Genomic DNA, 14,925 nt, shown 5'->3' with positions numbered 1-14,925 from the left:
AGGCCGACTCGCCCGGTGTTGGAAGCGAGGCACCAGAAACAGGCGGCCCGAATCCAGGCCTTTCTCTGCACTTCAGTTTCCCGGGCTGTAAAACAAGGAAGGTGGGGCGGGGGGAGGAGGGGGAGGAGGTCTTCAGCTCCGTTTTAGGTAGGCTGCGCAGCCTGGTCGCGAGCACCGGGGACAGATCTTCCCTCCCCGCATGGGGGCGCTGGAACTTCGGCCCAGCCTCCCTCGGGAGGTGCCCGGGCAGGGGCGCGTGAGGGCGCGGACGTGCCATCCTCCCTAAAGCACAGCCCCCTCACTCCCTGGTCGTGAAGGGCCCGGAAGCCCAGCCGGTGCTAAGCGCGTCCTGCCAGGTCGCCTGGGCTCAGAGGTGGCACCGAGGATCCCAGCGTCGGGCCTCACTAGCGCTCTTGTTTCCCCTCGCTCTGCCTGTCCCGGCGAGGGATGAGTTGGGGCGATTGAAAATGAATCAAACCACTCGCCCCACCTCCGGGTCGCTTAAGACCTAGGGCCCTACGCAGGCCGCAGCCCGCAGGCCGCAGCCCGCAGCCCGCAGCCTGGGGGATAAGAAGTGACCTGTCCTGTCTCAGAGTCCGGCCCGCCCGCACCTGTCCTCCGACGCGCAGAAATGGGAAATGGGGAGGCTGGCAGGGAGACTTCCTGGAGGAGGTGGCTCTGAAGGTGGACGTGAAGAGCGTCCTGGGGTGGGGCTGAGGGGGCGTGTGGGAGTGGGAGATCTCAACCAGGCGCTTGGAAACGTTGTGATCTAAGCAGGGGAGGATGTGGCGTGTTGGGGTCTCAACACTCCCGAGGATGCGGCCCGAAGGGGTGAAGGCTTGTGAATCCCCGGCGACTGAGGAGGAGTGACGTGGGTGATCCGCGGCGAGATCGCAGGGACACCCCACTGGCGGGGGAGCCCCCAGCCCCGCCCCACACCTGAGCGGCGGCCCCGCCCCTGCCGATCCATTGGCTAGGCCCGCCGCCCGTCAGACGAGCCCCCGGGGCCCGCCTCCAGCCCCGAGCTGCGCCTCTCCGCGTTGGGGCCACCGCGGCAGCGCCACTCGGCCCGGCTCCCCGCCGTCGACCGCGCGGTGCGCAGCCCGCCCGCCTATTCCCGGCGCGGGGCCGCCTGTCGCGGGTTCGGGGCGGACCATGCGCCCGACTAGCCCGCCGCCGGCCCGCTGGCTATGCGTGCTGGCCAGCGTCCTCGCCTGCGCTCTCGGCCCCGCGGTGAGTGTCCGCCGGGCCCCCCCCTCAGTCCCGGCCGCCGCGGGTGGAATGGGGGGACGGCGGGAGCCGGGCCGTCTGTGCGCACGTCTGTGTAAGGGGAATGGGGGCACGGAGCGCTGGGTCTCGCCTCCCAGCTCAGCCTCGGACTGGCTCTAGACCCGAGGGATGGGATCTCGGTCGCGCCTAGTCCCTCCCAGCGCTGCTGGGAGCCCGCTCGGCGCGGTGATCTGAGACACCGGTGGAGGGGCGCCAGGAGAAAGCGTGCTCCCCAAACTTGCCTTCGGTGTCGTGGCTGCGTCGTGCGTGGGGAGAGGAAGTCAGTGGGTGCAAGGTTGGGGACTGTGGTCGATTGGAATGGAAGGCCCGGTAGACCGTGGGTGGAAGGGAGGGAGGCTGTGAGGGTCGTCGTTATGGGCTGTGCCCGGCTGGAGGTGTCTGCGGGGCGTTGTGTGTTACGTGTAGGAGTGACGTCTCAGCAGCAGACCCAGCGCTGGGAAGGGGCTTTGGGGATAAGGCGGCTGACTGGCAGGCCCTTCCTGTGCCCTCCCACTGAGCAGAGCTGAAAGGTAAGAGCCCGAGGTGGAAGGTGGTGGGCAGTGAGGGGTTGAGGGTGGTGTTTATCAGGAAGGGCCAGACTTGTGCATGGGGAAAGCTGAGCAAGGTGTGAACAGCCAAGAGGCAGTGGCATCCTCTTCCTCCCACTCCTGGTTCATCCCCACACAGGTATGTGTATGCCTCTGATGTGTGGCTGTGCCCTTGTGTGTGGCTGTGGGTGGCTCACCTGCAGGGCAGATCCTGGTTCAGGCAGGAGACGCATGGATCATCTCCCTCTAAGATCAGGGAAGACCTCAAGACTCACCGAATCCACCTAAGCCCATTTTACAGACGGGCAAAATAAGTCCCAAAGACACCTGTTCCCCCCTAATCAGACCAGGACTGAGGTTGATTTTCTCTCTTTCCCTACCCCAGGAATCTGGGGGAATCTGGGGTTGCTGCTTGAGGAATCTGGGGTTGCTGCTTAGAGCCTAAAACCCAAGTGGGTCCCAGGTGTGGCACCAGCTCCAGGTTGGCTGCTGGGTGCGTAGAGTATATTGATCACCTACTCTCTTCTAGCCCATAATTACCTCCCTTACCGTCACCTCCACCAAATCAGGAATCTCTGTGTTTCCATCTAGCTAATGTCTTGTACATCCTGGGGACAAGAAGCTCATTGTCTGTCCTGGGAGCACAACTTAATAGCAATTGGTAGGAGCCTCCCCTCCTCCCATCGAGAGACATGAGACCCACCTCCTGAGCACTCAAAGCCCCACCTGCTTCTGGCCCTGAGGCCACAGCTCCACAGCCCTGGCACCACGTAGAGCCCCTCAGTGTCCGGGAGCCTCCGGGCCTCGCCAACAGCCCTCTGGCTCTCCCAACTGGGCTGTGACCACTCAAATTCTCCTTGGATGAGCCTGGTTTCTTGGGACCACCACTGGTACCTCACTCCCCATCCTTGGAGGCTTCTCAGCCCAGGGGTGGAATACTTTCAGCAGGGCCTCCTGTTGTGCTAGGCCACATCTCCCCCCACCTCCTGAGGCAGTCCAGGCCTGCCTCCTCCAATGCCTACTGTTCCCTGTCCTTCCACATTTTATTCACTCAATACCCCACTCTATCACCTCTTCCAGACAGCCTTCCCTGATTGCTCCAGCCCACTCAGCCCTCCCCCCGCCCCAACTCTGACCCAACTCTTCAGCCCTACCCACCTCCCACCCTGGGCTCTTCTGACCACCCCATGGATCAAGGGCTGTGGTCTGTCATTTTTGCTGTCCCCCACAGCCCAGTGCAGGGCTGGGTCTGAAGAGGGAGGACAAGGAACTCACCCAGGACTAGGTGAGGGCCGCCTGGGATGAAGGGTTCCCCACATGCTTCTCCACTTGACACTCCTCCCCACCAGACACCACTTTCTCCCTCACTGAATGGACACCAGGCAGTCCGCTCCAGCCAGACTCAGGGTTGAGGGGGCTGATGTTATCAGAGTCATAAAATGGCAGCTGCAAAGTTCAGTTTAAAGACCCAAGGCCTTATCGCTCCTATTTATGGTGCCCTGACCTCAGTCAGGGAAGGGGAAATCTCTGAACAGGGAAGCAAAAAAAGGGAAAGAAAACCTCTAGTGTCTCAGAAGAGGAAGTCTGCCCCAAGGCCACCTGTCAGGCAGGCCTTCTACTGCCCCTACCCCCTGGACAGCAGACACGGGGCTCCTCACTGGTAGCAGAACTGGACAGGGCAATGCCCAGCCCAGGGACAAGGAGAGGGGTGTCAGAGGAGGAGCAGACCCAGGTCCTTCCCTGGGAAGATTCTCAGGCTGGTCAGGGAGAGCAGAGCCAGTAAGCCAGGAGGAGGGCCCCGGGGAGTGAGGAACATCCCCCAGAACTGAGGCAAGAGTAGCTGAGAGCAGTCAGGGAAGGCTCCCTGGAGGAGGCAAGACAATGCCCCAAAGAGTTTCGCCACTATAAAGGAGCCTCTGTTGGCAGGACCAATGGGCCTGACCCCGGAAGGAGGAAGAAGGCCCCAGGTCCCCCTCTGAGGCTGAGATGGCCCAGGGGTTTGGGGAAGGTTTGGCTCCTCTAACCCCTCTCTGAGGCAGTTGCTGGCCACCTGCTCCTGAAGGGCTGAGTCTGCCATAGGCATCCCGCCCTGGCCATCGGCTCCTAGCCTCTCCAGAGGCTGTCCACAGCTGGCCCGTCTCTCTTGGCCCCCAGCTGACCACCCTGTGGGCTTCTGGGAACACGGCTACAGTGGGGTCAGGGCCTCCTCCTTGAGCAAAGTGACAACCTCAGGCCCGCCCAGGGCTCCTGGGGGACTGTGCTGGAAGAGTGACCTCCTCCTCGAAGTTTCCAGCCTCCCGTCCTAGTGCTCTGAGTCTCAGCCTTCCCTGACATTTCTGGAGCACATGAGACCTGGTCCTCGCCCTACTCTGTGGCAATGGTCAGTTGACCTTGAGAACAAGCTGGTCTCTGTGGAAGGGCCTCAGTTTGCTCATCACAAAAGGGAGGGTAGGAACGTTGGCCCCGGCGTAGGAGAAATGGGGCGAGAGGGCTGGGTTGGAGGCCAGCTGCACCCTGCGACTGGGGCATAATTTTCCCTCTGAGCCTCAGGACTCTGTGGAAGGGGACTGGTCCTCCAGTCAGGACTTCCAGGATGCTTGAAGGACAAAGTGCCATGTGAACTGAGATAGGCCATTTCTTCTCTTGATGCCCCAGCTCAGGAGCTCTGGGGACGGGGGTGTCCTCATGAGGTAAGCCAGGCAATGTGGGGTGATGGCTCCAGGCCCAAATAGGTGACGAGTTGTCTCAGGGAAGGCTGGGTGGCAGGCGCTGGGCCTCCTCGCACAGGGGGCAGCCTCAGCCTGTGCGAGTCTGCCACTCGCAGGGACCCCTCACTGCGGCCCCTCTGGCGGTGGATGCAGGAATGGGCAGGGGACTAGACGAAGCCCTGTCCCTGCTTTTGCTACTCAACCTCCCACGTTCTGCCCTCCCCAGTGTGACTTCCCACCGCAAATGTATACAATGTGCCAAGTCTCACGCACACCTTAGATGCGTTTCAGAAGTAATAGAGACACAGCTTAATGTCTCCACCACATGACGAGACTTTTTAGTCAAACCTTATCGTAAAGATTTTCAAATAGATTTTAAAAAGGAGAATAATATCATAAGCATGGAAATACCCATTCCTTGGAGTGATGTCAGCAAAATGGCAGGATGGGAACTGCCCATGCTCGTCCCCCCAACCCCTAGGTGTGACAACGAATAACCCGTAACAGTTCGTATTTGCAACATTTCCCTTTCGCGGCTCAAGTATCTTAAATTATAGACATGATGACCTTGTGCTGCAAATTGTCTTAAGATGCATCTCTAAAACCAAAGGACATTTTCCCATGTAACTATAATACCACCACCACGCCTAACAAAATGAACAGGCATTCCTGAATATCTTGTGTTCAAATATCTCCAAACAGCATTTAGTCAAGCACCCCAGTATCATTGGGGGGTTGGGTCTGATAGCGAGGAGCATTCCTGCCTGGGTTGTGACGAGCCTGGACAGCGAGCTGGGGGGTGGGTGGACATCCAGCCCTTCACTGGGACATGGCCCAGTCTTTATCTGCACTCCTTTCCTTGTGGCTCATGATGTGAGGGTCCATATCTCTCAGGAAGTCCCTCCCGCCCCCGCTATCTGAAAAACAAGCTTTCTGCACAATCTGTCATCAGAAGAGGGGAAGAGGTCACCAACTGACTCTGGAAGTCTCACAGCCTCGTGGCTCAGCCCTCTGCATGGGGCCCCAACACCAATATCGCCCTCCACCCCCACCCTGGACACCACGGGTGTAAACTGAGTCCTCTTTCTCCAAGAGTGCCCAGGATGACTTCCAAGAGGCAGAGGATTTGCACCTGAGTCCCTGCTGCTCCTGCCTCGCTGGCTATTGCCACAGTGGTCCTCTGCAAAGAAACTCTGAGAGGCTTTGTGCCCCTAAGTACACCTCACAAGAAGGGCCCTTAGATGAGGCCAGGCTTAACCACAGGCCGAACATCTTTGCTTGTATTCTGATAATGAGAGCCCTTGTCCTGGGACCACCCTGCAATATGGAAAGTTCTTTCTTGCCCCAAGCCCAAACCTGCATCCCTGTGTCTCCCTCTCTGTCTTTACCCCTGCACCCCGCACTACCACCCAGAGTTCAGCCTTTCCCAGGAGGAGGTACTGGTGGCAAAATTTGGATATTTAGAGGGGAGGCTTCAGACTATCAGTAAAAAAGATATAAAAATACATGGAGGGAGGGGTGCCTGGGTGGCTCAGTCAGTTGAGTGTCCAACTCTTGATTTCAGCTCAGGTTGTGATCCCAGAGTCATGGGATTGAGCGGGGAGCCTGCTTAAGATACTCTCTCTCCCTCTGCCCTTCTCCCCCGCTCAAACTCTCTCTCTCTCTCTCTCTCTCTCTCTCTCTCTCTCTCTCTCTAATTAAAAAAAAAAAATTTTTAAATGGGGGTGCCCAGGTGGTTCAGTGTCCAACTTCAGCTCAGGTCATGATCTCACAGCTTGTGAGTTTGAGCCCCGCGCCGGGCTCTGTGCTGACAGCTCGGAGCCTGGATCCTGCTTCGGATTCTGTGTCCCCCTCTCTTCTCTCTCTGCCCCTCCCTACTCACACTCTGTCTCTCTCAAAAATAAATAAACATTGAAAAATTTTTTAAGTAAATAAATGATTTAAAAAAGTTTTTTAAATACAGGGAGGAGGAAGAAATCAGACTGCAGTGGGGGGCAGGGGGGAACACCCGACTCGAGACCTCCCTTCTGGTGGGTACAGCTGCTGTCTGTCTATCCGTGGGACCTTCAGACTGCCTGGGGTTCTGCGGCGCTCGTCAAGGCCGTGGCGAGGCCGGGGTCCCCTCGCAAGGCTGGCCTGGCATGTAGGGCTGGCGGGGCCTTTGACAACAACTGCTAACCTTGGTTGGCAGTCCCCTAGTGCCATTTATGTGTGACCCCGGACACAGCCCTGGGAGTGGACAGCGCTGCCATTTGTCCCCATTTTCAGACGAGGTGGGAAGACTCACCCAAGGTCTCCCAGCCAGGGAGTGGCTGGCAGTCTGATTCTGGAACCTGCGGACTTAACTGGGCTCTGCCGTCTCACCAAGAGACGTTGCTTCTTCCCAAGCAGCTGTAGCATGCCCCGGGCTGCCCCGGGACGCAGGAGACATTTTTCAATTCATAAAATGTACAAATCTGAAGTGACATCCTGGGGAATTGTCACATACATATCTGAAGTGACGGCTCAGGCAATTGTCACCCATGTGTTCACCCGTGTGGACACCGCTCAGATCAAGCTATTCCACGTTCCCCATCACCCCAGGGGTCTCCCTCGAGCCCCTTCCCAATAGGACAAGGCCTGATTTCAACTTCTTGGAGTGCCCTCTGCGAAGCTGGGAGCGGGTTTCTCCTCTTTTCTGTGACTTCTGGATCGCATGACTTACCTTACTTTCCTGTGCCCCCACTTCCTCCCCTCTGCCCTTATCTCCTCCTCCTCCTCCCCTTCCTCCTCCTCCTCCCCCTCCTCCTCATCCTCCCCCTCTCCCTCCTCCCCCTCCTCCTTCTCCTTCCTCTCCCCTTTGCCCCCATACACCATCTCCATCTCCTTACCAATTCAAACACAAAAGCCAGAATGAAGGGCACAGCCTGGGAAGCTGGTTTGGGGTCCTGTGTGCCTTTGACCACACTGCTTTCTTTCTAGGTCCTCAGTTTCCTCCTGTGACTCTTTGTTGCCCCATTATTTCAATAGGGGGAGGAGGCTTAAATAAATCATGGGATGGTGAGGGGAGAACAGTAAATGAGACCGCCACAGCTCTTTATTCTCCGTTCCCCAGTCCCCTACAACTTGGCGGTGGGGGGGGGGGAGGGGGGGAGGGGGGTGGGGAAGGGCCCTCCTTGACAAGTCTCAGAAACACAAACCATTCACGGTGACTCCTAGGGCTTGGTAATCCCCAGGCGGGAAGTGCTTTCTCCGGTCTTACCTAATCTAGCCTGCTGCATTTTTCACCCCTCTCAGAAACCAGCTGCCCCTCAGAGGGACTCCTGTTTCCTCACCATGCTGCTTCTGTCTCCCTTGGCTTCTCCCACCACAGTTCTCCAGCCCCAGATGAGGCCGGGAGTTCTGCCTCCAGACAATAGCTGTGGGCTCAAGCTTCCCTTGGGGGATGGGTATGGCACCCACAAAACCTGAGTCAGCCCTCCACCCTGTCTTTCAGAGCCCCTAGCGTCTAACAGCCACAACTCCCAGCATCTACACCCTACCCCAGATCTCAGTGAGCCCCACATGCGGGAGAAAGCCCTCATGGTGGAGATAGAGGGGAAGGGACCCAAGTAAGCCGGTGGAATTAACAAGACTTGGTTAATCCCTGCCCCCAACCAGAGACTCAGGATTCTCCTGCCAACTTCCAGTCCGTCACCTCCCACCTGCAGCCAGTACCATGGCAGGGGACATAAGAGGACCTGGAATGAAGGGAGGCTACAGACTGCCTCACCCTTGCCTGGGTCTCCTCTTCTGGGCTCAGGAACTCCTGTGATAGAGAAGGTGCTGGGGACTCGGTCGGGCCTGAAACTCTCACCTCAACCCACCCACAGGGTCAGGTGACTTTAAGCCCACTTGGAGCTCAGCCCAGCACAGGAATTGGTGAGGGCTTGAGAGAAAGCCCTGTCTTCTCCTCTCCCCGTGGGGCCTCAGGAGACAAGTTGGGAAATGTAGGCAGTAGTCGAAATAAGGAGGGACTTGAATGCCAGTTTTGAAGTGTGGGCTTTGACTGCTAGGCTTTGGGGACCCTGAGGTGCAGGTGGTGGTGCTGAAAACTACTACACTGGCCCAGGCAGGTACTGGAGGCCTGGCCCCTGCCTGTATCCCACAGCTTGTCTCCTGATGCCTCAGGACCCCTTGCTGCAGTCACCCCAGGCTTTTGCAACCTTGCATGGATTAGACATTTTCATACCTTCATACTAGAATCAGTAGGCTTGGCTATATCTGGCTGGGAATTTTCCAACTTGGCGTGTCTGCAGTCCAGAGGGATAATGAGGATGTTTAGCATAGGGAAATAAGTGGAAGAGGAAGTTCAAAGTCTGCCCGAATTCCTCAATGATAAGGACTACAGGGAGCTGCCCTGGCCCTGTCCCCCAAAGGGCAATGGTAGACCAGATGGCCCAAAGCAAGGCCATGGAGAGGAATTGATGCAGTCCAGACTAGTGGTCAGAGATATAGGTCCTATCTAGGAATGTGCATTTGCTAGGTGACCTCAGATCCCTCTTTGGGTCTCTCTTTCCCCTACCCTTCTTCAGATGGGCTCTAGCATTCAACTAAGCTGTGGTAAAGACAGAGCTCATCTTCCAGACCATGCTCACTTTATTCAGAGATACCCCAGGCTCCTAGGTTATCCCAGGGCCTCCTGCCCCTGCTCTGCAAACTGCCTCTCAGGAAAGGCTTTATGGCTGTGCTGATGGGCGGTGCAGGCAGACTTGGCTAGAGAAGCTGACCCGATAGCTTTCCAACGTCAGAAGCTACTAGGAACCCTATGATGCCCTCAGTAATTTTGCAGAAGAATTATCTCTTGGTAAACAGCATGGCCACAGCTCTGGCTTAAGAGGACCCAGTAAATGAGGGCATCCATTGTCCTGTCCTCAGAGCACTAGTCTGGACTCTCTTGGTTACAGGGATAGAAAACTCAACTGATTCTAGAAATAAAGAAAGACATTGACTCATGTTGTTGGAAGCAGGGCTACTTTCAGACATGGCTGCATCCGGGGACTTAGATGATGTCAAGAGGATCCAGTTTTTCTCTATCTCTTCATTCAGGCTTTACCCGTGTGGCTTTCATCATTGTGTTCCACAACAACACAAGAAGAAACAAGATGGTGACAATAGTTCCAGCCCCTGCACCCTTTGAGGTTTCCAGTCTAGTGGGAAAGACAAAATCCAAAGCCCTAGGAATGAGCCTGCTGGCTCTGAACAGCCTGACTGGGGCCATGTGCCAGGCACTAAGGCCAGGAAAGCTCTGATGGGCTCAAGTCTGATCACGTGTTGATTTCTTAGAAGAGGGTTAATCAGAACCCCAAGAACTAGGGGTGGGGAAGGAGGTGGTTCCCCCGATAGAGATGAGGACGTGGCACCAGAGGAGGGTAAAGGATGGTAGAAAAGCAGCAACAAGAAATGTTTACTACCATCCATCCTGCGTTCATGTTGTGGGGGGAGTGGAGGGGAGAAGGGGCAGAAGGCAGAACAAACCCTGTTGCTGGAGCTGGGAAGGCACTTTGGGGAGAAGCATGCTCCAGGCAAGCAAGACAGCCCAAGAGTGGGACACAAGCCCATCCCCAGGTTCTTCTTCCAGAGGCCATCTCTGGGGTCCTTTGGCCACCCCTCTTCCCATGCCTGAACAGCACGAGCCAGCCACAGATCTCTTGGGATAGAGCATCTTGAGTGTTTCAGCCTCAGTAATGCTTTTGAACAGGAAGGGAAGCATGGGACCCCCAAAGAGGGACCACCGCACATTTCCTTCAAGTCTCATATATTTTCTTTTAAACAGTTATACAAAAAAACCCAAAAACAAACAAACAAAAAAACAAACCATATATCCTGCTACATAATAGATCTTTGTTACTCTCCATATGCCAAGTTTTAAAGACTTAACCAGCTAATGCCTTTACCCCAATTAGATGATAAAGTTAAAGGTCCAAGATGGAACCCAGTGGGCCTTCCAGGCCATGGCACATGGATGAGCGAGGTCTAGGTGCTAGGGAGTCTGAAGGCATCCTGGACAAGGACATCCTCCCTTGGGCTAGGCCAGCAGTGGTGCTTAGCTGCATATGGGAAGGTTGGACGATGAGGACCTCTGTGACAGTGAGGCTCCACCAAGGCCTCCACAAGGGATGAGAGAGTATTAAGTGGAAGGGACTCAGCTGCACAGCTTCTTGGGCACTGAGTTGTCCAGCTTCAGCTTGGACCCCCTTCCTCTATAGCAATGGAGAGCTCCCTGGCACCTGGAATGCTTATCCCTCTGGGGGATCACCTTACTTAGAACAATGGTCAAAGTCACACCCTTGGTACCAGGCCAGATGGGGATACACTTAAGGAAAGAAATGCTTTCCCCCATAGCCCCACTGCAACAAGGCTTTGAGTCAGCAGGGGGAGTTGGTAGAGGCCCGTTTGGCCTACAAGGAAACTGAGGGAGGTAAGGACCTTGTCCCAGGCCAGAAGGAACAAGTTGGAAGAGACACTGAGAGTCTCTGATTCTGGAGCTGCCTTGCTGAACAAGACTGTTGGTGACTATGGCATTCTCTTCCCTGGGCAAAGATGAGGAAACCGATGTGGGGTTGCAGCCACTTCCCTAAAGCCAAAGAGACCAGCGGAAGCTTCTACCAGCTCAGTGGTTCCTCCATGGAGGCCTTCACCTGCCCTTGCCCACCCAGTGGTTCCCAAGACCTGTTTTGTTTTTTTTCTATCTGTTCCTAGGCAGCCATCACCCCTGCTCACTTGTTGGCCCCAATGCCAATGCCTGCCCACCCCCCATGCCTTCACACAGGCCTGGTTCCATCCCTGATCCCCTTGTAGGGTACAGGAAAGGGGAGGGAAGAGGCATGGGCTTTCCCATCACTTGTCCCCACCTCCCAGAGGCAGGAGTAGGGACAGAGGAGGTTTGGTGGGTTGGCAAGACAACCTAGAGGGGCCTCCCTTATTTCCTGAAACCTCCCTTCCTTCATCAGATCTGATATAGCTTAAATTGTTTAGAAGCTAAGAAGAAGGCAGGTGATGTGTGGGTAAAGAGGGCCAGTGTCCCCTTCCCAGCCTGGTGACCCAGGAGACCGAGCACAGGCTCCTGGAACGAGGACAGAGGCTGGAAGATGCAGCCAGACTCCTGGATTCCTCCCAGGCCTGGCTCCAGGGACCAACTCCTCCTAACCAGGCAGCACTAGCTGAGCCCCACTCATCCGCAGAGTCTGAGGCAAGCACTGAGGACTCCCCACCCAGGCTGGAGGGGAGCAGAGTCCAGAGGGCCGGCTCTGAGCTCTACAGAGAGGTGCCAGAGGGGTGCCACCCACAAAAAGACTAAGTTGTTACAGCTGCAGCACTATTGGAGCCATCAGGAAGCCATGACAGGGCCCTCAAGGCAGACCCAGCTTTGGGGACTGTGGCCAAGAGTTCTGGGTCCAATCCAGGTCAGGGTTGGGTTTTAGTCTGGGGTTGGGATTGGGGTTCCATCTGGAAGCTGGGTCGGTCAAGTGACAGGCCTTGTTGGGTCTCATGCTCCTGGAGTCTGTGGATGAGAGGTAGGCCATGGATGAGGCTGACGGGTCCCCCCTCCCCCTGTCTCTGTTCCCCAGGGCACCCGGGCAACCATCCTGCAGCAGGAGGAATGTTACTATCTGCAGCTGATCGAGGTACAGCACAAGCAGTGCCTGGAGGAGGCCCAGCTGGAGAATGACACGGCAGGTGAGGCCCAGCAGGAAGAGAGGGCCGCGGACCTCCAGGGAGCCCTGCTTGTCCTCACCCCGTGAGCCCAGATCCAGGGTACATGCCTCCCACACGCATCAGACGGGAATGGCACCACGGAGCTGCTGGGGGTGAGGAGAGGACGCCGGGAGAAGCTGGGGGGCCAGGAAGCGAGAAGTCCTAACAGGCCTCTCAGGTCCCATCATCTGCCCCTGGTCTGGAAGTGTCCTGCTGTTAGCCCAGGAGAACACACTACATGGGGGGTTCTGAGGCCCAGCTTCTTCCTCCCAACCCCAAGCTCTGCACCCAGAGGTGCCACCGCACACACACAGGCCCCCAGGCACACACGCGTCCCTCCCCATCCCAACCCACCTTCAGCAGGCCAGATGAACCACCCGCTCATTGTGCCGCTGATGAGACAAGTCTCAGTCAGACTCAGAGGCTGAGCACATGCGGGCCCGGCTCCCCCTGCTCAGGGGGTGTGGGAGAGCTCCAGCCTGGTAGTGCGAGGGCGTGAAGGGCGGTGCCAGAGGCACCCTCAGGCCGACGCTGCCCAGCTGCCCAGAGCCAGCAAGGCCATCACATCAGATGACACCTCCCTAGCCCGGGCACCCCACACTTGGCACAACAGCCTGGGGAAGGAATGGGAGGGATTCCAGAAGCCTTCCTTTGCGAGGTGCCCTCGGGCCAGATTCTGAAGGGTGGGCAGGATGTGGAGAAGCCGAGAGGCTGCGAAGGTGGGAGGCACCTAGGCAGACTTCCCCTGGGGACTGGGGGTGGGTATGGCTCGAGGCTCACTGAGGGCAGAGAAGGGCTGGAGCCGCTGGGTGGATGTGCCTGCTCCGGGCCTCCCTGCCAGGTCACCCCCCTGAGGCCAAACTTGCAGTTATGTAACAGCCTTGCTCAGGAGCAGGGAACATCTTTATATCTCCCAGGCTCCCCCGTCTCCTGTCACCTCTCTGAGACTGACAGTTATGCAACCCTTCCTGGATCCCTCCTTCTTGGCCCTGGTGCCCAGAATCTCTGCTTCCTACACCATGAGTGAGTGCGTGTAGCCTCATGGGTGGACTTTGCCTCCCCAGCTCTTGAGGAAGGACAGACTCCTGTCTCCTGAGGCCTTAAGACTGAGACCTGGGTGAGGGGTGGCCTGACCATCCACTGCCTATGTACCCCTCCCCACCCTCCAGGTGGGAGAGGCAGGAGACACCGCGGACCGTCCTCAGCAAACCCCAACAGTAGGATCTGGGGGTGCACGTAGCCCAGAGAGGCCCTGACCCCGGATCTAGGCCCCATGGCACTGCCTCCTAGGCCCCAAGGGTAAGCCACCCTCGTGATCCAGGTGAGGTAATTGCTGGCACAGGGTGCCTGTCCGCTGCCAGCATCCTGTCACCAGGAAGACAGCCTGGGATCCAGAGGAGGGCAAGTGAGTCTGCCCATGACCTTGTGTGGGTGGGGCTCTGTGCGTGCTCGCGCACATCCAGATGCGTGCTCCTGGCCCACGGCCGCCTGGAGCGGTCTCTGTGTCTGGGGTCTGTAAGCTCTATGTCTGACTCTGAGTGTCTGTGTGTGTTGTGTGTGATTGTGGATGTATGAGTGTGAATATCTGCGGTGTGCCCAGTCATGTCTATGCATGTGTGTTTGTGACTTGTGCGTGTCTCTCTGTGCCTTTGTTTGCTGGGGTCTGTCCTTCCATGTGCAAGTAAGCATGCATGTGTGTATATTTGCATGCATGACCGTGGTTCTCTGTGACTGGGAGTGCTTGTCTGTGTGTGTCTGTCGGTGCACACATATCTATAAAATGGCACAGTGGAAGCCCCCACCCTGCCTCGCCACCCCCGCCCCAGTCTCCAGGCTGTCTTTCTTGTTGAGGTGGCAGTCCCTTTCTTGTGGAGGTGACACACACAGCCAACAAGAGCCCTGTTTCTCTGTGGGCCTGGGGACATGTGTGGTGGGGCCTGTGGGGCCTCTCTGGGGCAGGCACACAGAGAATACTCCTGAGGCCCAACCCAGGACAACGGGCTCTCCAGATAGCCAGCGTTTTTTTTTTTTTTCTGATTTAAAACAATTTGTTTAAGTTTATTTAATTAGAGAGAGAGAGAGCAAGTGAGCATGAGTGGGAGAGGGGCAGACAAAGAGGGAGAGAGAGAGAATCCACACTGTCAGTGCAGAGCCCGACTGGGGCCCAAACTCACAAACAGTGAGATCGTGACCTGAGCCGATGTCAAGAGTTGGGTGCTTAACCGACTGAGCCACCCAGTGCTCTAGCATTTTCTTGGCTGTTACTCCCTTCTCAGCTTCCTGACCCTGCTGCCTCCTCCAGGAAGCTTCCCTGACCACATGCCTCTAATGGACTTTCTTCCCAGGGTTCCCTGCCATGTCCACTGGCCTGCACCCCAGGACAGTTCACAGCCCAGTCCTGGTGGTGTTGAAATTCCTTGAGGCCAAGTGCAGCCCCCCACCCAAGGGCAACACCCAGTCTCCCTCTCCCTGTGCCACTTGTGGTGAAGCAGAGCTCAGGGCCAGAGACCCAGCTCTGAAACTGCTCTCTGACTATGCTGCAGCTCAAGATCCAGAGAGCTCTAAGTCTGGTGAGGACACAGACACAATAACTGGCCTATAAAACAAGGTGTGCCCAGCATTGTCAGAGAGGGCTGAACAGAGTCCAGCAGAGCAAAATTCCCCCAAGAAATGGGCATCGAGCC

General features: G+C 56.9%; 1 protein-coding gene across 4 annotated transcripts in view; it reads left to right on the top strand.

Annotated features, from left to right (window-relative positions):
* The first annotated feature begins 1,013 nt into the window (after window positions 1-1,013).
* The window catches only part of VIPR1 (vasoactive intestinal peptide receptor 1), a 33,371-nt gene continuing 19,459 nt past the window's right edge, over window positions 1,014-14,925 (top strand). Inside the window, exons 1-2 of one of the 4 annotated variants that reach the window (XM_053221592.1) lie at window positions 1,014-1,233; window positions 12,115-12,223. In XM_053221592.1, the coding sequence (XP_053077567.1) occupies window positions 1,156-1,233; window positions 12,115-12,223 (187 nt within the window). In that variant the 5' untranslated portion in view covers window positions 1,014-1,155. Of the gene's footprint in view, window positions 1,234-1,313; window positions 1,800-12,114; window positions 12,224-14,925 lie in introns of those variants that run through there. The other 3 variants (XM_027040793.2, XM_027040797.2, XM_027040796.2) reach the window with 3 other exon arrangements.

The sequence above is a fragment of the Acinonyx jubatus genome, chromosome C2, assembly GCF_027475565.1.
Source record: "Acinonyx jubatus isolate Ajub_Pintada_27869175 chromosome C2, VMU_Ajub_asm_v1.0, whole genome shotgun sequence".
Classification (NCBI taxonomy): Eukaryota; Metazoa; Chordata; class Mammalia; order Carnivora; family Felidae; genus Acinonyx; species Acinonyx jubatus.
Note: the sequence above shows the minus strand (reverse complement) of the source record. Positions and strands in the feature narration are given on the sequence as shown.